We start from the raw sequence: 23,695 nt of genomic DNA on the forward strand, positions 1-23,695 counted from the left end.
TCCGTGCCGACATAGTGGGACTTTCTCCAAGAGTCCCCAGGACGCAAGCCATCCTTCCCCCTGCAAAGGTGACAATTACCTTCCGCAGGGCCCTCTTCCCAACCCCGCCCTGCCCTCCCTGGCCCCAAACAATGAGGCGGGATGTGGGCTGCAGACCCGAGTGGCCCCAAACTCCAGCAGCCCAGGGGTTGAGCGGGAGGGAAGGATGCAGAGCTTCCCGAGGAAACCAAAGGACCTGGCATTCTGGGAAATTCAAAAGTGCTAGTCCAGTTCTGGCAATCTCAACTCTTCCTCCTCAAAGCTGAAGTCTGAGAGACATTCCTGTTCCCTTTGGCCACACGGCTGACAAGAAAAGTAGCTGACCTGCAAAATGAGCAACAGTTAGGGTGGCGGGAAGGGAACACTCCTTACAATTATGCTAAAATGTTGCCATTTCCTCCAAACTCTCAGTATTCACGTCTCATGATTCATTCACCACTCTATTATTAGGGGGTCACCACTGAATCAGTGATGACTCCAGAACTTCTGTAGGAGGGATTTGGGGCAGGTGAGCAATTCATTCTGGGAAAGAGTCTAAAACCAAGTGAATGGCCCTTTACATTAGCATGGGAAAACTTCGCCCATCCCAACTTGTCCCAACAGAGCCATTAATCTAGAAAAAACTACAGTGTCACTTTTCAGAGGTCTACCTTGTGTGCACATATGGAGAAGATACTTAGAATGTTAAAGTCAGCATGTTAAGTAATTTTCTTGAAATACTGTAACTAGCACTCAGTTTAATTTCTTCACAGTTCTTTTCATAATCTATTTAATTTTAGTCCTTTTTAATTGTCTGTTACACCTTTAACACCTAAACTCCAAGAGAGAAGGAGCTTCACCTTATTTCCAGTGCCTAGCACATAATGGTTTCTAAATGGAACTGATTCCAAGATTGGCCTCATTTAGGAGTGGATCTGTTGTTATAATCAGGTTTCCAGAATCTTTAGTATCAATACGGAACCCTTTCCTCTCACATTTCATAGGAAGCTAGACTTCTTAAAGCCCAAACATGGATACGTTTCAAGTTTCCTTGACTGATTTAAATTGAATTGAAATAATTATTTTGTACGGGAAAAACTTTCAAAAAGTTTTCATTTTTCAGAACAAAACCACCTTTTCTTTCTCTACTTTCTTCCCTTCAAAACAAGCTTTGCAACATTGGGGTGAGTTAAATAATCAGAAATCTAGCCAAAAATTAAGCTCTCAGTGACATGAAACACATTTTTTGCTCCTTTTTAATAAAACTCCTATATGCAGTACATTAATGTTTTCTTTCAGAAACTACGTTGACCACTTAATCCCTAATTCGAGGCATCCATATAACTTCTTTACAGAAAGGTTCTTTGGCAAAATATTTAACACAAGATACATATGAGATGCTGAGATCTGAGTAATATACCTTACTTGAAAGGCATGAATAATTTTTAAACAGTGTAGCATAATCACACTTAAGACCATAGTTACTTTGTTCCCAAATCCCTGCAATTCTATTTGAGGGGAGTTCTAAAAGGCCTGTGTCTTCTCCTGTGTCCACAACCATAGACGTACACTGGTGGTCCTCAATGCTGCTCTCCAAACTTCAAATAAGGGGCCAGAGACAAGGCCCGGGACTTGGAAAAGTCCTAGAAATTCCCTTCCTCAAAAGCACTTTCAGATTTTCACCATTTCCTAAGGAAGATAGAACTTAGTAGATATGCTGAAGTTTTCGAAATCCTGCTGGTTGTTTTGAATTATGGCTACATTGGCTGTCTACCCCTTGAGCTTTTATCTCCACATACTTGAATTAAATCCTGTAGTTCCTCTTCGGTTCTAGCATCTGTGACCTCTTCACAGGGTCTATATGCCACAGCTGTTTTACCACTTTCTGTAATAAAGTTAACAAGGATCAATTCAGAAGTTTTCTTGTTCTAAAACTTCCTATATACAATGGTAGCACAGAATAATTAGACATACTTTTGACTTCTAAAAGCAGAAAATAATAGCATTTTCCTAGAAGTTCCTTCATCTGACACTTCAGTTTTTATCATAATTATTTGTGAAAACATATATAAGAAGTATCAACTTTGGTTCAAAAATTTATGATCTTAGAAATGAGAACTAAGGAATAAGGACATTGAAATTAAAAGCTGTGGAAACAAAAATGTTCAATCACAATACAATTAAACAGGAAGGCATTAGGTGGGAGTCAAAGTGAGTTCAAACCTGGGAGAGATACCACTGCACTATAACAGATACTTCCTATTAGAAGCAAGGCAAGTGCCTACTCCCTGGAACAAAAATTCTACCAGATAAAATGAACAAAGCTTTGGAGACAGAGACAGAGAGAGAGAGCATTTGAACACTCTACTGTCAGAAACTGGCTCATATACCCTTTGGACAATACAGCTTTCCTCAAGGCAAGCTAGAGCCACCAGGCTTTTTGGTCTAAGGAGTTTTCTGTACATATAAGGAGTACCTTGGCATATTAGGCACAAACAACTCAGGCATTTAGTTTGGTTCTTAAAGGTTGTTACCCAGAGTTTATAGCTGATGGAGATTCTGCCTGATGACCAGGGAAGTCAAACTTCACTGGAACGACTGCCCAGGCTGGAAGGCCAAGACCAATCCAGGGTCAACTCTTACAAGCAAATAAGCTCTCTGACAACTTAGCTAGGATTTCTCAGTCTCTAAGCCTGCAGGGCTGTGAAGCAGGGGAGCAGTTCTGTTCCGGGAATCTACTAATCATAAAGTTTCCTTGGGCACAGCCTGTGACAATCTCACCGCTGTATAACTCGATAGGGAACACAATCAACGCTATTCAATAGCATGACCAGTTTCAAGGCTCACAAAAACATAGCCGATTATTACATAAGAATCATATTCACCCAATATATCAGAAATAAACACTTCAACAAGAAAACAACGGTAATAATAATAGTCAATATATTTTGTCTGCTTACAATATCCCTCATTTGGTGGTAAGCTGAATTACTAACCCTATATGCAGATAAAGGAATTGCAGCTTAGAGATATTAAATACCTGAAAATATCTCTGGCTAGAAAAACCTAAAATTGCAACAACAAAAACAACAAAATTTAAGAGACAATGTTAGGACTCAAACACAGGTGTCCAAGGCTTATAATCACTACACTATTCTGTATGATAAGCAAGCAATTGAGGAAGAAGTGGATCAAACACTTTCTGTATGAATTGAGGCAAGTCATTCTACATCTAAACACTGGGGACAATAATATTTGCTGTCGCTCTTCTCATAAATGCCACGAAGAACAAATTTAAGACTGTTGCTGTGAAAGCATAGGGTGAATGAAAGAATATGTAATATTTTAGATAACCATTATTTTCATCCAATTAACTTTTCAAATAAGTTTATTTGCTCACTGAAACTGAAGCACTTCAACGACAATCAAAAAGGTCTTACCTAAAACCACAATCAGCAATTTCTGAAATGCATCTGTCATAGCTTTCTGAATAGCAAGCTTCTGGGTTATCTTCCTTTTCATAAACAACAATAATGACCCTAAATCCAGCCAAAACAGATGAATTTAAAACGCCTATATGAATAACTGATTTCTAGGTTATACGTTTAAAACTAAAAATGCATCTGTGATCCTTAGATCATTACCTTAGTGATTAAGGGCAGGCACAACACTGGGCTACGGGTGAATGTCTCCGTTGCAGGTATACCCTGGCATGGCATATTTTTACTGCTCAGATCTATTCTGGAAGTTCCTAAAATACTAGATGGGAAATGCAAACCAAAAACGTGGCAGAAATCTCGTATTACTCACAGATTTCAAATGGACAAGCTGAGGCTGCACTGCTACAGACACTGCTCTCCTCTGCGTAAAGGGCTGGAATCATACAGTGAGATAGGTTTGGTTGTAGTGTAGATGATCTGGCCTCTCCTCAACCATCACCCACTCAGATGGATGGTGGAGCCTCCTCCACCTCATTCGCTAACAGCCCTGCCTCTGACTTAAAACCCTAAGCCCAATGGATTCTAGGAAAAAACTCAGTACTAATCGGAATCCCCTGTCTAGGGATCTCCATTTACTTATTCTGCTCAGGCTCTTTTATAGGAGGCAAAGGACTGAACATTTACACATGAGTTTATTTCAACCTTTAGACAATGACTTTGTTGGGATAACTGAAGGCCAGAAGATATGTGTATTTGAATGACTATTTTAGCACAAAAATAATGATTAACCAAAAAAAGAAAAATTCGTAACTCATTTTCCCTCCTCCTAAGCTTCTTGGCAGCAAGCTCCTAAGCTTGCTATCAGGCATTACCTAAGATAAAAACCTATAGTGTCGGGCAGAATAATTCTGCCCAGGGCTTTAGTTGCTTAGAAAGGTGATGGTGTATCTGAAAAGTTGAGTTTCGGAAAGAAAGGGAAAAAGAGAAATCCCACTCCCTCACCTCCCCCCACACACACATACTGGAAAACAGACCTTCTACCAACTTATCCAAAGGTTCCTCAGCCATGCGAACTCCAGGACTCCAGCACTCGTGGGAGGGCAACACCACCTCTAAAGCACAGAAGACCTTCAGATTTTGCTTCTGAAGTGGTGTCACAATATCTTCATTTTCCCTTTCTTCAAGGTTAGAAAGATCCTGAAGCTGTTAGGATTTTGAATTAAAGGCTAGACTTCAACATATTCTGTTGTTAGAAATAAAAACTAAACTCCAGCAATCCCAGGTAATAGTTTAGGTATGCTATCCCTTCAAAATCAACTGAGACTTGCAAAGGAATGACTAGATATGGACAACTATTTTTTATGATATACCATACAAATACTGGAGAAAGTTATGGACACCACCATCCAAGTCATTGAGTTTGTCACTAATTTAGATGGCAGGCCAATGCTCAGATACTTCCATGTGGAAGCCTCCCACATCTCCTCCCCATAGCCCTGTTCTATTCTTCTCTGTAAAGTCTAGGAGTTCAATGTTGAAAGGAGTCTGGTTAGTCAAAGAAAGTCTACAGAGTTTACCTTGATGATCCTTTTTCACCACCCATGGAAACCAAAGAATTAATTTGCCAATTCTTGGCATCTGGAGCTGTTTAGGGCAAGTGTATTATGATGAACCTCCTTATGTCTGGCGCCGAGATGAACCTAAAGACATAAAAGACCTAAAAATATCACAACCCTACACAGAGATTTATTTTGGATATACCTGAGATTTATTAATTCCAATTTCATAGAGTGTTTGTGAAGATTAACTAGGACATTTTAAGCAATGAGTTCACAGTGAGCCCTAAATAAATGTTGTTATTTTTAAGTCAGTACTTTTCTGCATCATTTCCAGGGCCCCTGATTAACCGGAAGGTTCCCTGACATCCGGTGGTGAAAGTGATGATGAAAGCATCCAACGAAGCCCAACTGAAGCCTATTATGGGCCTGGGGGTAAGCAAAGGTATGGACTGTTTTACTCAACTCATCCTGTAGTTCCTGCTTGAGAATATGACCTGAAGAGGAGACAAGATGGACCTGAAACTGAATTAGGACCTTAATCTGTAGCACCCCCTCCCCAAGTTACTAACCCCTGTTAGAAGACGGAATATGTATACCTCTATAAATGTAAATGAAGCAACCAAAAGAATTAGAGATTCATCTGCATTAACAAGCTTCTTTGAGAGTGCAAATATTTCCAATCTTAACTCTCTAAATTCTAAAGAACTTCCATATTACTGTGGATTTTATACATCACTACTTCTTTCTGAAACGTCTATTTCCATTTGAACAGGGTGTAGTATATAAATTTAATCATAAAAATTCAAATAATACAAATAAAGTCAAAGCAATGTTAATTCTTTTTTGATTTGTTTGTGCATCTTCTCCTGTCACTAGTTTATGAGCTCCTTAAGTGCTTGAAGGAACCATATATTATTCTTTCCTTGTTACCAGAAAGAAGAATACATATTGGCATATAATAGAGGAGTGATGGTCTGTTGACTGAGTGAATGACTGAGTACATAAGAAAATGAAATTACTTTCTCCAACTGAAGCTGCCTGCAGGGAAGGAGAAATGAAGAGTAATTTTTAAATGTTGAGTGTCAGATGGGAGGCTAGGTCCTGTGCGGTGAGTTATAATGGAGCTGTCCGGGACAATTAGGAAGCTTCAGAAGGGCTCTGAGCCACTGGGTAGTAGAGACAGTTGACATCTGGGATAACCTTGCCACAGTTCTTGCTGGCAAACCTTTCCCTTCGTGCTACTGAGAAAAACTCAGATACATTAGGCCTTTCCTTGGTTTTATTTTAAGATGCTATTCTCTTTTCTTTATTTATAAAAAACACAGGGGAAAAATGATAGGAAGATACCTGCCAATGAATAAAATAACACACAATTGGAACATCCGTGCTGGTGCAGTGGTTAAGATTCCGATAACCCAATGCAGGGGGCCCAGGTTCAATCCCTGTTCAGGGAACTAGGTCTCACATGCATGCTGCAACTAAGAGTTCGCACGCCACATTTAAGGAGCCTGCCTGCTGCAAATGGGGAGCCCACATGCCACAACTGGGGAGCCCTTGAGCCGCAACTAAGGAGCACGCCTGCTGCAACTGAGACCCGGTGTAAGCAAATAAATAAATAAATAAATAAAATTGAAAAAGAACGCATAAGTAAAGTAGGGAAAAATTTCGGGATTGTGGGTAGTAAACTAAGGCTCTGCATTAAATAAACAAATCTAATACGAATGCCCTTTCCTCTCAACTCTATAGTGACTTGGAGAACATTTTCTTCATTATGCCATCAGTGACCAGGCTTTATGCTGTGAAAATCTCACAACCTACGCTTATGGAATGGTCTTAATGTCCAATATAAGAAAAGAACTCATTACTCACAACTGATACCAAGTAACTGTTTCATAATCTTTCCAGGACCATCTGTAATATCTGAGTGATAAGTGAAATGGTCACAGGGTCCGCAAATTAAAGAATGTCTGACACAAAATCATTTCAATCCCAGGGAGTACTGCCAGGATTGAAGAGGGTGTTAAACAGGGTAAAGAAGTGGGAGGTAGTGTACCTAGAGTCACATCTGAGGAGAGTTCTCAGATTCAATAAAGGTGAAATCAGTGAGTAAAGAAATATGGGTGAGAAGAGGCAGCAAGGTCAGTAGGAAGTAGCCAGAGCAAGAAGCCAATCAGAGAAGACACACAATTATAAAGGGAAAGGTCTGGGAAGTCTAAGCCTCACTCCCTTATTCAGAGGAATTGTAAAGGTCCTTAACATAATGAAATGTTAATTCTGCGGAAGTAAATTTGGATGGCAAGTTAATATGAAATAAGGTTTCTACAATGCACTAAAGAATATTTACCCATTTTCTGGAATCTGAAGTGAGTTCTTAATAGGCAGTTTGAGAGTGATGATGATGAAGCCTCCTTTATCTTACATCTGACAAAAGTTTGTCAGCTCGGGACTTCCTTGTTGGCACACTGGTTAAGAGTCTGGGTGCCAACGCAGGGGACATGGGTTCGATCCTTCTCCGCGAAGATCCCACGTGCCGCAGAGCAACTAAGCCCTTGTGCCACAACTACTGGGCCTGTGCTCTAGAGCCCGTGAGGCACAACTCCAGGATCAGGACAAAAGCAAGGATGTCTACTCACATTACTTCTATTTGACATTGCACTGAAGGTTCTAGCCAGTGCAATAGGGAAACAAAAAAAAAGAGATATTCAGAATGGAAAGGAAGAAGTAGAACTACTTTATTTGCAGATAACATGATTATGTAGAAAACCTGACAGAATCTACAAAATTGCTACTGGAACTAATAAATGAGTTTATCAAGTTTGCAGGGTACAAGATCAACATACAAAAAGATTAATTTATCTCAACCAACAATCAGAGATCAAAGGTTTTAAATACTACTTATAATAGACTCAAACATATAAAATACTTAAATAAATCTGAAAAAAGATGTAAAAGACTTGCACACTGAAAACTGAAAACTATTGCTGGGGGAAATTAAGGAAGACCTAAATAAATGGAGAGATAAAATGTATTCATGGATCAGAAGATTCACTGTTGTTAAGACATCAATTCTCCCCAAACTGATTTATAGATCAAAATCCAAGTAGGCTTTTCTATAGAAATTGACAAGCTAATTCTAAAATTTATATGGAAATAAAATTTAAAATAACTAAAACAATGTTGAAAATGAACAAAGTTGAAGAACTAACAGCAACTGATTTCAAGGCTTATGAAGCTACACTTCCAAGACAAGGTGATAGTAGTGTAAAGATACACAAAAAATCAAAGGAACAGAATAGAAAGTTCAGAAGTACAGAGATGTGGACAACTGACTTTCACGTTCAAAGGCATTTGAGAGGAGAAACGATAGTCTTTTCACCAAATGATGCTGGAACAATTGAATATCCAGGTGCAAAAAAAAAAAAACTTCCATCGATACCATATACAGAAATAAACTCAAATTGGTTCAAAGATCTAAATGTGTAACACAAAACTATAAAACTTCTAGAGCAAAACAAGTGAAAAATTTTATGACCTTGAGTTAGGCAAGATTTCTTAGATACAACACCAAAAGCGTAATCCATAAAAGAAAAAAAATAGATAAATTAGCCACCATCAAAATTAAGAATTTCTGCCCTGCAAAAGACACTACGGAGAGAATGAAAAGATGAGTCCCAGAATGGGAGAAAATACTTAGCAACTTACACATTGGATAAAGGACTAATTTTAAGAATATATAAAGAACTCACAAAACTCCAGAAAAATATAGATAAAAGATTCAAAGATATACATATGGAAAATAAGCATATGAAAAGATGCTTGACAAGATTAATCGTTAGGGATGCTAGAGTGAGAAAAAATTACACACCTATTAAACTATCTAAAATTAAAAATACTGAGCATAGCAAGTGTTGGCTGCAACATGAAGAAGATGCAACTCTCATACACTGCTGGTAGAGATGTAAAATGATCAAACCACTATGGAAAATAGGTATTTTTTAAAAACTTAAACATACACTTACCAGTGATCCAGCCATTCTACTTGCAGGTATTTACCCAAGAGAAATGGAAGTATACATCCATACAAAGACTTGTACACAAATATTCATAGCAACTTTATCTGTAATAAACAAAGACTGAAACAACTCACATGTCCATCAATGGTGAATAGATTAATTGGGGTACATCCATATAATGGAATACTATTCAGCAATAAACAGAAATGAATTACTGATATATACAACAATATGGATGAAGATTAAAATAATCACGCTGATCTTAGAAGCCAGTTAGAAAAAAGTATACACTGCATGATTTCATTTACATAAAATTCTAGAAAATGCAAACAGAAAGCAGATCAATGGTTGCATGGCGATTGGAAAGGGCAAGGAACGATGGGAAGCAATAATTACAAAGAAACGTTAAGCAACTTTCTGAGGTGATAGACATTTTGATTTTGGTGATGTCTTCATGGTGTGTATGTATGTGTGTGTGTGAATTACTGTATGTCAATTATACCTCAAAAAGATGTTAAAAGACATGATATTATATGAGAGACACAATTGGGGAAAATTGAATAGCAACTATTTATTAGGTAATATTATTGTGCAGGAATTTAATTTCTTCAATACTGTGTGTTAACAGTATTGTAGTTACATAGGGAATTTTTTTTTTTTTTTTTTTTTTTTTTTTGTGCGGTACGCGGGCCTCTCACTGTTGTGGCCTCTCCCGTTGGGGACCACAGGCTCTGGAGGCACAGGCCCAGCGCCCATGGCTCACGGGTCCAGCCGCTCAACGGCATGCGGGATCTTGCCGGACCGCGGCACGAACCTGCGTCCCCTGCATCGGCAGGCAGACTCTCAACCACTGCGCCACCAGGGAAGCCCTGGGAAATAATTTTTAATATCCAGAGAGGAAGGCATCTTACTGACAAGAGAGGGATCACAATTGTGGCAGATGCTGTTGGAGGCTGAGGAAGATGAGGCTAGAGCAGTGACCGATGTGTGATGGCGTGGTGAAGACACTCATTTGTTAGCTGACCTGATAAAGACGGTTGGAACAGACTGCTAAATGCAGGGTTCTTTCCACATACTAATCTCATGCAATCCCCTCAACTAGCCTTGGCATAACAGAAAGTTTCTATTAGTTTGCCATACTGGAGGGGGGATGGCACAATTTAAGGTGCAGTAAGTTGTGTAATAAAATGTCACAATAGGGTCCTACAGAAATAGTTTTTTTTTAATGGCAAAAAAAGAAACTTGACCCTTCCCTCAAAACATACATGAAAATTAACTCAAAATGAATCATAGACCTAAATGGAACTATACAACTTCCAGAAGAAAACACAGGAGAAAATCTCTGTGATTTTGGGTCACACAATGGGGTCTCAGAAAAAGATTTCTTAGATAGGACACAGAAAAGCACAAACCATCTAAGAAAAATTGCTAAGGGAATCCCTGGTGGTTAAGACTCCAAGTTCCCAATGCAGGGGGCCCAGGTTCGATCCCTGGTCAGGGAACTAGTTCCCACAGGCATGCCGCAACTAAGAGTTCACATGCCACAGCTAAGAAGCCCATTAGCCGCAACTAAGGAGTCCATCTGCTGCAACTAAGACCCAGCACAACCAAATAAATAAATTAAATAAATACGAAAAAAAATTGCTAAATTAGAGTTCATCAAACATTTAAAACTTCTGGTCTTCAGAGACACTTTAATACAATGAAGATAAGTCACAATCTGGGAGAAGATATTTACTAAACACATATCTGAGAGAAAGGACTTTTTCCATTGCTTTTTATATAAAGCACTCTTAAAACTCTATACAAATATCCAATTAAAAATGGACTTTAACAGACACTTTATTTTAAAAGATATTTGCACATGAATAGATACTCAACATCATCAGCTATTACAGAAATGCAAAATGTGGCAAACACCACGAGATGGAACTACACACCTACTAGAAAGGCTAAATTTTTTTTAAAAACAAATATAATGATCAGGTGACGATGTGGATCAACTGCAACTCTCATAAACTGCTAGTGGGAAAGCAAAATGGCACAGGCACTTTAGAAGACAGTTCAGCAGTTTCTTAAAAAGTTAAATATGCATTTAGCATATGATGAAGCAATCCCACCCTTAAGTATTTTACCCCAAAGAAATGAAAACATATGCTCGCACAAAACATATGTTCCCACACACGTGAATGTTTTCAGAGGCTTTATTCATAATAGCCAGAAAACTAGGAAAAACTCAAATGTTCATCAAACGATGAATGTGTAAACAAACTGTGTATCCACACAACTAGAATACTACTCAGCAATAAAAAGGAATGAAATACTGATAGGTGCAACAAAACACATGAATCTCCAAAGAGACTGGTAAGTGAAAGAAGCCAAAAACAAATGGCTACATACCACATGATTTCAGTTATAAGATATTCTGGAAAAGACAACATTATACGGACAAAAATCAGATTGTTGGTTACCAGGGTCTGGTAGTGGGAGGAGGATGGATTGACTACAAAGGGACATGAGGGGTCTTTTGGGAGTTCAGAAGGTTTCTTTACCTCAAATATGGTGGTGGCTACAGAATTATACGTTTGTCAAAACACATCACAATGTATATTTACAAATAGTGAATTTTGTTAAATGAAAATTATACATAAATAAACCTGACTTAAGAAAATAATAAAAGAAAACTAAAAGAGAAACAACTGAGTGAAAATAAATGTAAGAAAAATCAATTTACAGTTTTTCCAATTCAAGGGTCATCATGAGGATGCTTTCAATAGTTGTTAAGTGACATTTGTGTTGTTCCCATGTCTCTGAAGGAGAAGCCCAAATATGCATGATATAAAACCCAAAGACAAAAATTCTAAACATAAAAAGATACTTAACATGTGATTACTTCAATTCTGGCTTCTACTTGCCATAGATGATAATTCCAAAGAGCTCTTATTCAAGAAATTTAAATTTGCATCATCAAATGAATGACCATGGTGCTGAACAGCACAATCATTTTTTTATTATCCGAACTTCTCATTTTCAATTGCATCTACCTCTTTGATCATTCTTTTTTAAAAAAATAATGTACTCCTTATTCCTTTTTGCTTTCTGGGATAAATAATATTCCTACATGCATCTACATCTTCCATAACTATATGTGTTCTTCAACACTGTTCTCATTCTCTGCTGGCTGTCTTACCCATATATATTCTTTCTTAATCCTCTTCTTTGCCAATAACTCTTATTTTCAATAACCCAGTTAAAATCTAAATTATGACATTTCAGCCAAAGTACTCAATCTTTGACGAAAGCAAAAAAGAGCAGAAATTATTTCATGAGCCATGAAACTGTTGCAATACTTACAAATATTTTAATGCTGGCAATTTAACAAGATAAGAATCTTTAACTGTTGTCAAAGGATTACGATTGAGAATTCTGAAAAATGGAATGGAATTAAAATCTGCATTTTCATTTACTTCCATGAAAGATTATATTCATTTTTTTTGGTATGAAACTTGAAAGTTAAAAAAAATCATTTTCTTTTTTTACCTATAAATCACTCTAAGAATCTGTAAAACACTCTTTCATTGGGAACCACCCAGGTCTCTAGATGATAAAGTGGAGAAGAGAAACAAACAACAAAATAGAAAAAAAAGTAGCTAGCAAGGAAAAAATATGCCAAAGAACTTTTCAGTTTAAAAACCCTCAAAGTAACTATGCTGGTAGGAAGCCCTTGCTCTGTAAAAAAATACTATTTCTAGTGTCCTCCATAATTCAAGGTGTTTTTCTTTCATCTCTACAAATTTTTTAAAATTTCATGATTTAAACTACCCAGTTAAAGGCAAAAATAAGGCTAATTCCTTGGTTCTGGAGCAAAAGAAGGAAAGATAAATCCAACAGGAACTGGTGAAACCCATACTTCCATCACATAGTACCATGTGTATTCTTCTATCATAGCCTTTGTTACTGTGTATGTAATAACCTGTTTACTTGTCAGTCCCCTAGATTGTGAGCAACTTGAGAGCAGGGACCACACTTTATTGTCATTATTATTCCTGTGCCTGACACAGTGCCTAATATTTACTAGGTGTTTAATAAATGTTTGCTGAATAAATAAATAATATTTTCTTTATATATCAATAAAATAAACGAATTAATTTGGGGAAACAAAATTTTATTCCAAAATGCTCGAATAGATTTTCTTCTTAGTTCTTTTTTTTTTTTTCTTCTTAGTTCTTTAAAACAAATAGGGGAAAAAAGACCAAAATAAACAGGAAGAAAGAAAAGAATATCTAACTTTAGGTTAAATCTACTCAAGAATTATTAGCGTATTTTTGGAGAATATTATAAAGATAATTATCAAAACTAATATCTTTTGGGTTGCCAGGCTTCTGTGATCAGCATTTAACAGTCAATCCTCACAGTAACCTTATGTGATAGATATATTACCCCACTGTACAAATGAGGAAACTGAGGCACAGAGAAGTTACATAACTTGTCCTAAGTCATCAAGCTAGTAAGAAGCAGAGCTGGAATTTGAACTCAGTTCTGACGTAAAGCCTGTGTTTAACCTGAAAAAAAAAGTGGGGGTGTGTTGAACATCTGTTAATTTAACCTTAATTTTCAGAGCACTAAATATAGAAATACCTTTTCAAACTTCATCTACCCATCCGGCAAAGCCTCTATGAGAATTCTATTTTCTCTTTTTAGTTAGTATTTATCTTTTAATTTATTTTTTCCTTAATCATCTCCCATGACAAATATTTAATTAGCCTATGGTCATTGAGACTTTAGAGACTTTTAAAAAATATTGCAGGAAAATCAGTAAAAATGATGGAGGAAGGGCATCTGAAAATTCATCCCTCCATAGAAGCAACAATACCAGTAACAACAGCAACAACAACAAAACTGGCAAAAATGGTCAGAATCAACTTCGTCGGAACTCTGGAAATTTAACCAACAGGCTTACTGCACATTGGGGAGCAATTTATTCAAGGAAAACAAATTAATTTCTGTAAGAACAATGAGATCTGTGTTGCTTGAACTTGTCCTTGACCTTTGCTCTCCATGCCAGTGGTAGCCTTGAAAAACAGCGCACATCCCTGGTACCAGAAGGAGCAGCATGGACTGGGAGGTCCTTCAAAGCCTCATTCCCAAAGAACTGTCATTGTTTAACATGTCTGGTGGTCCCCTGGAAGACATCACTTGAAAGGCTTGCCCTTTGACCTGACTGAGAGCTGTCTAGTGAGAAAAGTCGTTACTCAGGTTGCATTTCTGGAAAACATTTTCAAGAAATATTTTAACATGGCGGTTGCATGAGGCGATGGATAACAGTTTGGGGCAATAAACAGCCCAAACAAAAAGCTTAAAAAGAAAAGCTGAGGAATGAGATGTCCACAGAGACTTTGAAATGTGCCAATGTATTCCTGGGAAACTGGAAGACCACAAGACATATTCCTGGGAATCTACGAAAATAACTGTTAGCATTAATAAAAGAATTCATCAAGGTTGTAGGATATAAGATAAATATTATTTCTACACACCAGCAATGAGTAATCCAAAAATGAAATTAAGAAAACAATTCCATCTGTAACAGCACCAAAAGAAATAAAATACTTAGGGAAAAATTTAACCAAGTAAGGGCAAGATTCACTGTGAAATGTACAAAGCTGTTGAAAGAAATTGAAGAAGACCTAAATAAATATAAAGACATGCCGGATTCATGGACTGGAAGATAATCTTATTAAAATGTCACTACTTCCCAAATCGACTTCTGGTTCCATTGAAATTCCTATCAAAATCTCAGCTGATATCTTTCCAGATATTGCCAAGCTAATTCTAAAATTCATAAGGCAATTCAAGGAAACAGAATAACCAAAACAATGTTGGTAAAGAACAAAGTGAGGGACTCACACATCCTGGTTTCAATACTCAGTTCAAAGCTACTGCAATCACAGTGTGGTACTGGAATAAGAACAGACATGTAAATCAATGGAACAGAATAGACATTATAGAAATAAACCCTCATATTTATGGTCTATTGATTTTCAACAAGCGTACCAAAACAATTCAATGTGGAAAGAACAGTCTTTTCAAATGATACTGGGACAACCGTACATCCCCACACAATATAATGAAGCTGGACTCCTACATTTCACACCATATATGAAAATAAACTCCCAATGGATCAAATATCCAAATATAAGAGCTAAGGCTATAAAACTCGTAGAAGAAAACACAGGAGTAAATCTTTATGACCTTGCATTAGACAATAGTTTCTTAGCTATGATACCAGAAGTACAAACAACCAAAGAAAAAATAGATGAATTGGATTTTATAAAACTTAAAAAGTTTGCGCTTCAAAGAACACTATCAAACAAGTGAAAAAACATATAGAATGGGAAGAAAATACTACAGGTGTAAAGAATAAGAGGCAGTTGGGAGAAGAAAAGCATAGTAGTTGCTAGGTGTGACAATCTCAAAATTTTGAACTACTACAAATAAAACAGCCACCCTGAATCACCCCAAAGGGCAGACCCAAGTTATTTTTGTTTTTAGCGTTAATGCTTTTCCTAATCTGAGAAGGTGCCAGGATTCTAGTACACAGCAAAAAGTGATGACAGCACCCTGAAGTGTGTAAACTTTTGTGTGTACATAGCTATCTAAAGGAAACCAGCGCTAGCTGACTGGGGGAGCATTAGGGCTCAATTTGCCTTCAGAGTGTGGCCACTCCTCCCTTACTGATATTCTCAACAATGAGGTAAATAATTCAATAGGGATAAGGCTTTGATTTTCCCCTTATTCTCTCTTAGTGCTTATGTTCCTGGTACCATATTACTTTTACTTTTTTTCTTTCCTTTTTTTTTTCTTTTTGCGGTACACGGGCCTCTCACTGTTGCGGCCTCTCCCGCTGCAGAGCACAGGCTCCGGACACGCAGGCCCAGCGACCATAGCCCACGGGCCCAGCAGCTCCGAGGCATGCGGGATCCTCCCGGACTGGGGCATGAACCCGCGTCCCCCGCATCGGCATGCGGACTCTCAACCACTGCACCACCAGGGAAGCCCTTGGTACCATATTAATGTATCCCAGAGAAAGCAGCATGTAAATGTGCTCTGTCTGGTTAAGTTATATAGCCTTTCTACATTGAACAGTCCCACAGTTTCTAAAATCATGGAGCTTGTATTGTTAGAACCAATGAAGTGACTAAAAGAATTTTTAAAAATAAGCCATCAGTCTGGACCTTCATAGGTGAATGAAGGAGAAACAATTTATGGTCAGAAAAAAAAGTATACTTAACATTTAGGATTATCAACCAATGCTGGTTTTCCATAATATATTTCATTCCTGATTTTATTGGAAAGAGATATGATTACTACCAGCTTTCAAAAAGTGGTACTTTATTAATTAATAGGCTCTTGGCTCATTTTTGAGGTTGATTTCGGATTTAAAATAGACTACCACACTGCTAACTACTTCACCTGATGTTTGTCAATAACATAGAGGCTTCATTCAAGAAACCTACTGACTTATATAATTACCTGAAACCTGCAGATGAATCAAGGTTTTGTGGGGCCTGAAGCTCACCTACTTTGGAAAATCCTATCTAATAAAAACATGCAAAATTATGAATACAAAAATCGCTAGCACCCCTCTCAATACCTTGGAAGGGACCTCTGCAAGTGAGGAGCCCTGAAGCCTAAGCTTCATTGAATTCATGGTGAATCCACCTCAGCTGGGGCCCTTTTCCAAACTTATTTAATACAGGCAAATTATAAACACCCCAGTAATATGTCATTATAGGTAGTAAAATGACTTAACTCGAGGGTGACATCTTCCCTTGGTGGCTTGCCTATGGAAAGAGATGCAATAAAGTTTATATCTCACCATGGCAAATGCTTCCTGAAGCAAATTAGCTATGTCTATTAGAAAGACTTATCCCAAAACAAAGACTTACTATACTGTGACAATCTTTTTTTTTTTTTTCTTTTCTTTTGCTGTACGCGGGCCTCTCACCGTTGTGGCCTCTACCGTTGCAGAGCACAGGCTCCGGACGCAGAGGCTCAGCAGCCATGGCTCACGGGCCTAGCTGCTCCACGGCCTGTAGGATCTTCCCGGACTGGGGCATGAACCCGTGTCCCCTGCGACGGCAGGCGGACTCCCACCCACTGCGCCACCAGGGAAGCCCTGTGACAATCTTTTGAAAGTAACTGTGAACGAGTTTTAGGAGTACAGTACTAATTTATTTACAACATCAGATAGATCTAATTCTTTCACTACCTCTTTCTGTCATTTAAGAGGAATACAAATTCAAAAGGAACAAGTTGGTGCCTCTTCCATTACAAATATTTTCTAACCTACCACGCATTTTCTACTTCATCACCCCCGTCCCACACCTTGTTACTCTGCTGCATAGATGCTCGAATAGCTCTCATATATGTTTTGCCATCAACATCCATCTTTCTGCTTCCAGTATGAAAGTTTCTTGGGGAGAAAGTCCCTGTCCTACGCGTCTTTGTATCCCCAGCACTTAGTACCGTGCTGACACACAGTGGGCATGGCACTCAGTGAACGTTTTTGAATGAATTCATTAATTTTTAAACTGTGATTGATTTATTTATTACCACAATGTATTTTCCCGTGTTGCCTACATAACTACAGTGAAACTCTGATTCTTATAAGGAACTCTTGCTGTTATAGGATGTTTAGGAAAGGTGGTGAGTTTAAGACGTTGTACTGTCGCTACTAAAACCTCCTGGCGAAGGGACCTCATGAGCCTGCTCTCCAGTGTGCTGGAAAAGAAAAACTGACCCTTGGTGCTATCTCCCCAAGGTAGGCATCAGCAAACTAACAAGGGAAAGGAAGGAGGGCGCTAAAGATAGGCATCTGCAGGAATTGCTAATCCAGCTCCAGACACAGCCTCAACACCTTCATTCACCCAAAATGTGTGAACTGTGTGAAACTGGATTTCTGAACCACAAGACAGGTAAGAGAGTCGTTTCCAAAGTCAGGTGTAGAAGAGCTCTTTTTTACCTTGAGTCTGAAATCACCTTCGGGCCACTGAACGTACCCACTATCATTTCCTTGTGTCAAGAGAAATCACAGAAGTTTTGAGCTGAAGGGGTGTACAACCCACACTTCCTATTGAAGAGTAGTCAGCAAAGAAAGTATATTGTATTAGGCTACAGCAATGTATTTTCTTTATATTTTTCACACTACAGCTGAACACAAACAACATCTTTTTCCATACCTCAAAGGTTCCTATTGGCCACAGATAATTCACTTCAGAGATATATGCTTTTTGAAAAATAATGTTCTGGTTGGCTGGGGAGAGCCATGTGGTGGGTGTTCAGGAATTCTTTCTGCTTTACCATTTAAAAGAGCTAATAATGGTTGGGGAAGCACGCACAGCTTTTTCTCTCTGAAGAATTCGGTGCTAAACTTAGTTCTTTGCAGCTCTGTGTTGCATACATTTTAAGCAGTTTGGAACATTGCACATGAAGAGGATTCAAAGTTAAATTGAAAAGTGTAACTTCATGGACTATTCGCATATTGGAGAGGCATCAGTGGGATTCCATGACAATGCTAATTTGAGTGTTTTTGCTTGGTGCCTTTTATTGCCCGTGCCAAAGATCAGTACTATGGAAAGCAGAGCGTTTCATATATATGAGTTAAACAAGTCTCTTGGCCTCTTTGTTCCTTAGTTTCCTCATTTGAAAAAATAAAATAAATGGCTCTCAAGACATGTTTTCCAGAATTCATACTGGTCTTACACCCAGCTAACCAATAACGGCATGATGTTTTTATACACAGTTTCTTACATGTATTCATCTTCTCTTTCACTTACTACTTGTGGAAAAACTGCATTCCATGCCAGGCCTGGATGTTCCAAAGCTAAGTTCTGTAAGTAAATTGCAACCAAGATTTCTACAAAAAAAGACAGAAGCAAAAGAAGAATAAAAATATATATTCTTTCAGAACATTTATCCTTCGGCAATAATTCTAATTTATATATGATGAAACATAACATCACTACTCCCTCCATACAGTAAAGAAATCTCACTGTGGAAGATATTATGATTTATACTTTCATGAATATATATGTGGTGCATTAGATAGAAAATAGTAAATGTTCATTAAATACTTGTGTTAAGTGATCTTTATTTCCCTAGAAAGGTAGCACTCTTGGCATTTTTGGCTGGATAATTCTTTGCTGTGGGAGGCTTCCCTGAACAGTTGGGTGTTTAGTAGCATCTCTGACCTCTGTTCACTAGATGCCAGGAGCATATACAGTTCTGACAAGGAAAAATATCTCCAGACACTACCAAATGTCACCTGAGTGCAAAAATCACCCTGGTTGAGAACCATTGCTCCATAAAGATTCCTCTGATCTGTGTAATAATTCTCACACTAATCTTTGCTAGAGACAAAAAGGATTTGCTACATAATTTTAGTAGTAATTTATTCTTATTTCAAATTGAGTAACAAACTAATCTTATAAAAAATTAAGCTTTATAAAAATTCCAAATATAATGAAGTTATATTTGTAACTTACATAAACTGCAAAAAAGGTAGTGGTTCACATGTACGTCTTTCGATAGTCTATATTTTATTGTAGGATAAATCTCTAGGAAATGTAAAAGGAAAATATTGCCTCAATTAGCTATTAGATATCTAATTAGTAGGAATAACTAGTAGAAGTTAGAATGATAATAATAAATAAGAAGCTTTGTTCTAATCTCCAAACCTTACGAATTACTATTTGAACCTTCCAGAGCCCCTAACCCTGCCTTCACCTCTCTTAAGAGTCTCACCTTCAGGATCTTCATAAATTAAATATACAACTATAGATCTTTATAGATTTTGGAGGTAATCTTTCCTGAGAGCAGAGGCATTGATTAGATTCCAACTTTTGTGGTCTTATCAAATTCTAGATTATGAGCTCAAAGTTTTTATCTCTATATATCATTATAATTTCTAATATTAGAAGGAATATTCTTATATTTACAAATTTCCCAGTATAGTTCTGTTTTTCTAGGCCAATTCATTACCAGAAGAAATAAAAGATACCCTTTCACACAACTTGAAAGGAAGTTATTCCTATCATTAATATGTAATGTTAATTCAGGATTACACTTTCTATCATATTGACTTTTATTCGAAAATACCTACTTTTGACTATAGCTGACTATCTTTTTTCCATTGATTCCAGCTTAGTCTCTCATTTCATCTGGATGGGTATAACTGTCTTCTGACTGGTGTTTCCATCTCTACCCTCTCCCTTTCTAAAATATGCTCCACAGGATCACCAGGTTAACTGCTCTGGCCTTGGAATCAGCCTCACCGTCAGCAGGTGATTACTGCATAGGGACTGCATGGAGCTTGGACCTACCCAACAGCAAACCTGCTCTAGCAGTGGGATCAGCCTCATACACCAACAGGCACACACCAGCTCCAGGAATACCACATTCCAGCAGCGTGTGTGACCAGAACACTCACTTGCAGGCCAGAAGCAGTCATGGACTCAGCTGGGTCCTGACCCTGCCCATCAGAATGCCAATACAAGATTAGGGATACCCCAGACCCTGCAGATAGCTGTGTCAGGGACAGTGATCCAACACCAACTCTGTGACTCCTGGGCCCTGCAGCCAGAGCTCAGGACCTGTGTCTTCCTCCCAGTAGCCAGCATAGCCCCAGGACCAGTGACTGGGCACTAGCCCTGAAATCACCTGGACTGCAGTTCAACCCATAAGTGATCCAGCACTAGATTTGGTGTCCCCCAGAGTTGTACAGCCAGCTGCCTTATGATTTAGCCTTACCAAGCAGCACAGACAGCTTCCATACTAGGCAGAGTCTGGCAAACATGCACTCTGGGGTAGCCAAGGCTACCAGACGACCCCCAGTAGTCAGTCCACCACAACAGAAGAGCCCAAGCAGCCCACATAGGGGGTACACCTTGAACATATAGTTCTAGTGACCAGGGGCAGTGGGCTGCTGGGACACATAGGACCTCTCCTACAAAAGGCCACTTCTCCAACGTCAGGAAATGTAACGAGCCTACTACATACATAGCAATAAAAACAGCAAGTTAAGTAAAATGAGGTGACGCAGAAACACAATCCAAATGAAGGAACGAGATAAGAACTCAGAAGATCCAAGTGAAGTGGAGATAGCCAATCTCCTCAACAAACAGTTCAAGGTAATGACTATAAAGATGATCAAAAAACTCAGGAGAAGAATGGACGACCAGAGCAAGAAGTTAGAATTTTTTTAAAAGAGTTAGACCATTAAAGAAAAACAAAACAGAGATGAGGAATACAATAACTGAAATGAAAAATATACTAAAAGGAAAATACTGTAGACTAAATGATACAGAGGAATGAATCAGAAAACTGAAGGACAGAGTACTGGCAATCACTGAAGATGAACGGTAAAACAATAGATTAAAGTGAAATAAGGAAAGTTGAACAGACTTGGGAAACAACATCAAGTGTACTAATATTTGCATTATACTGGTCCCAGAAACAAAAAAGGAAAGAGAAAGCAGTGTAGAACATACCTGAAGACATAAGAGCTGAAAACTTCCATAACCTGGGAAAGAAAACAGACAACAAAGTCCAGTACACACAGTAAGGGCAAAACAGGATCAACCCAAAGAGGACCACACCAAGACTCATTGTAATTAAAATGGCAAAAAAATAAAGATAAAAAGACACTATTAAAAGGAGCAAAGGAAAAGCGACAAGTTACAAACATGGGAACTTGCATAAAGTTATCAGCTGACTTTTCAGGATAACCTCTACATGCCAGAAAGGAGTGACATGGTATATTTAAAGTCATGAAAAGGAAAAGCCTATAACCAAAAATACTCTACCCAGCAAGGCTCTCCTTCAGATCTGATGGTGAGATCTAAAGTTTTACAGAGAAGCAAAACTAAAAGAGCTCAGCAACGCCAAACCAGGTTTATGAGCAATCTTAAAGGGGCTTTTCTCAGTGAAAAAGGAAAGGCCACGACTGAAACATAAAAATTAGGAAAGGAAACTTAATAAAGGAAAAACCTCATTGGATAAGACAAACATTCAACAAAGGCAGTAAATCAACCATGTACATAGCTAATGGGAAGGATGAAAGAAAACAGTAATAAAGTCATCTATATTCACAATAAGAAGTTCAGGGACACACAAAACAAGCAGATGTAAAATATAAGGTCAAATTCAGTGACTGTGGGGGAGCAGAGTAACAGTGCAGGGTTGTTAGTGTCCATGTGAAATTAAGAGCTCAGCAGCTTAAATAATCACACACACACACACACACAACTGAAAGAAATCCAAACATAACATTAAAGATAGTCCTCACATCACAGATGAAGGGAATAAAAGGGGAAGAAGGGAACACTGAAGAAATTAAAGAGGGATTCTAAAAATACCCAAGACAAATGAAAATGAACACACAATGATACAAAATCTATGGGACACAGCCAACGCAGTTCACAGGGGGAAGTTATAGTGATACAAGCTTATTCTTAGGAAACAAGAAAAATATCAAATAGACAACCTAACATTACACCTGAAGGAATTAGAAAAGGAAGAAAAAACAAAACTCAAATCTGCCAGAAAGAAAAAAATTAAGAAAACAATACCATATGTAATCGCACCAAAAAGAATAAGATACTTAGGAACAAACACCCCTAGGCAGGTAAAAGACATGTATTCAGAAATCTATCAGCCACTGGTGAAAGAAGTTGAAGGCAACAGAAAAAGATGGGAAAATATAGCAGGTGCATGGACTGGAAGAATTAATACTATTAAAATAACCATACGACCAAAGGCAACCTACAGATTTAATGCAATCCCTACCAGAATACCAAAGCATTTTCACAGAACTTAAAAAAGTAATTTTAAAATTTGTATAGAAACACAAAGACCCCAAATAGCCAAACAATGTGGAGAAAGAACACAGCTGGAAGCATCACGCACCTTGACTTCAGATTATACTGCAAAGCGACAGTAATCAAAGAGAACTGGACCGGAGCAAAAACAGACACAAAGATCACTGGAATAGAATAGAGATCCCAGAAAGAAGCCCACACACGTATATTTAACTGATTTATGACAAAGCAGGCAATATGGAGAAAAAACTGTCTCTTCAATAAGTGGTACTCAGAAAACTGGTCAGCTACATGGAAAAGAATAAAATTACAGTATTTTGGCACACCATATATAAAATCCATGCAAAACTGAATAAATACTTAAATATAGGACCATAAAACCCCTAGAGGAAAATACAGAACATTCTTCAACATAAATGATAGCAACAGTTTTGGGTTCAGTCTACTAAGGCAAATGAAACAAAAGCAAAAATAAACAAATGGGACTTCACTAAACTTAAAAGATTTTCCACAGCAAAGGAAACCAAAGACAAAATGAAAAGACCACCTGCTGAAGGAGAGACAATATTTGCACATGATAAGAGGTTAACACCAAAATGATGACCACGCAAGGGTTCATATCTAAACTACAGAAACAGCACATAAAACGCAATATCAGAACAACACACAAAATCATTTTTAAAAATATGAGAAGACCTTAATAGTCATTTTTCCAAGGAAAAAATACAGATAGACAGCCAGAACTCACAAAGATGATAAACATAGCTAATCCGGCAATAAAATGCAAA

The 23,695-nt window shown here is 37.9% G+C and overlaps 1 protein-coding gene across 1 annotated transcript; it reads right to left on the reverse strand.

The window, feature by feature from the left end:
• Positions 1 to 26: 26 nt before the first annotated feature.
• LOC117309359 (RAD52 motif-containing protein 1-like) lies at positions 27 to 17,478 on the reverse strand. The gene is given in 7 exon segments (XM_073794171.1): positions 27 to 363; positions 1,818 to 1,903; positions 3,459 to 3,557; positions 4,493 to 4,661; positions 5,036 to 5,158; positions 16,561 to 16,567; positions 17,381 to 17,478. Coding segments are annotated over 7 exon segments (684 nt in total). The 3' UTR covers positions 27 to 261.
• Between the last annotated feature and the right edge of the window lie 6,217 nt (positions 17,479 to 23,695).

The sequence above is a fragment of the Tursiops truncatus genome, chromosome 1 (assembly GCF_011762595.2).
Source record: "Tursiops truncatus isolate mTurTru1 chromosome 1, mTurTru1.mat.Y, whole genome shotgun sequence".
NCBI lineage: Eukaryota > Metazoa > Chordata > Mammalia > Artiodactyla > Delphinidae > Tursiops > Tursiops truncatus.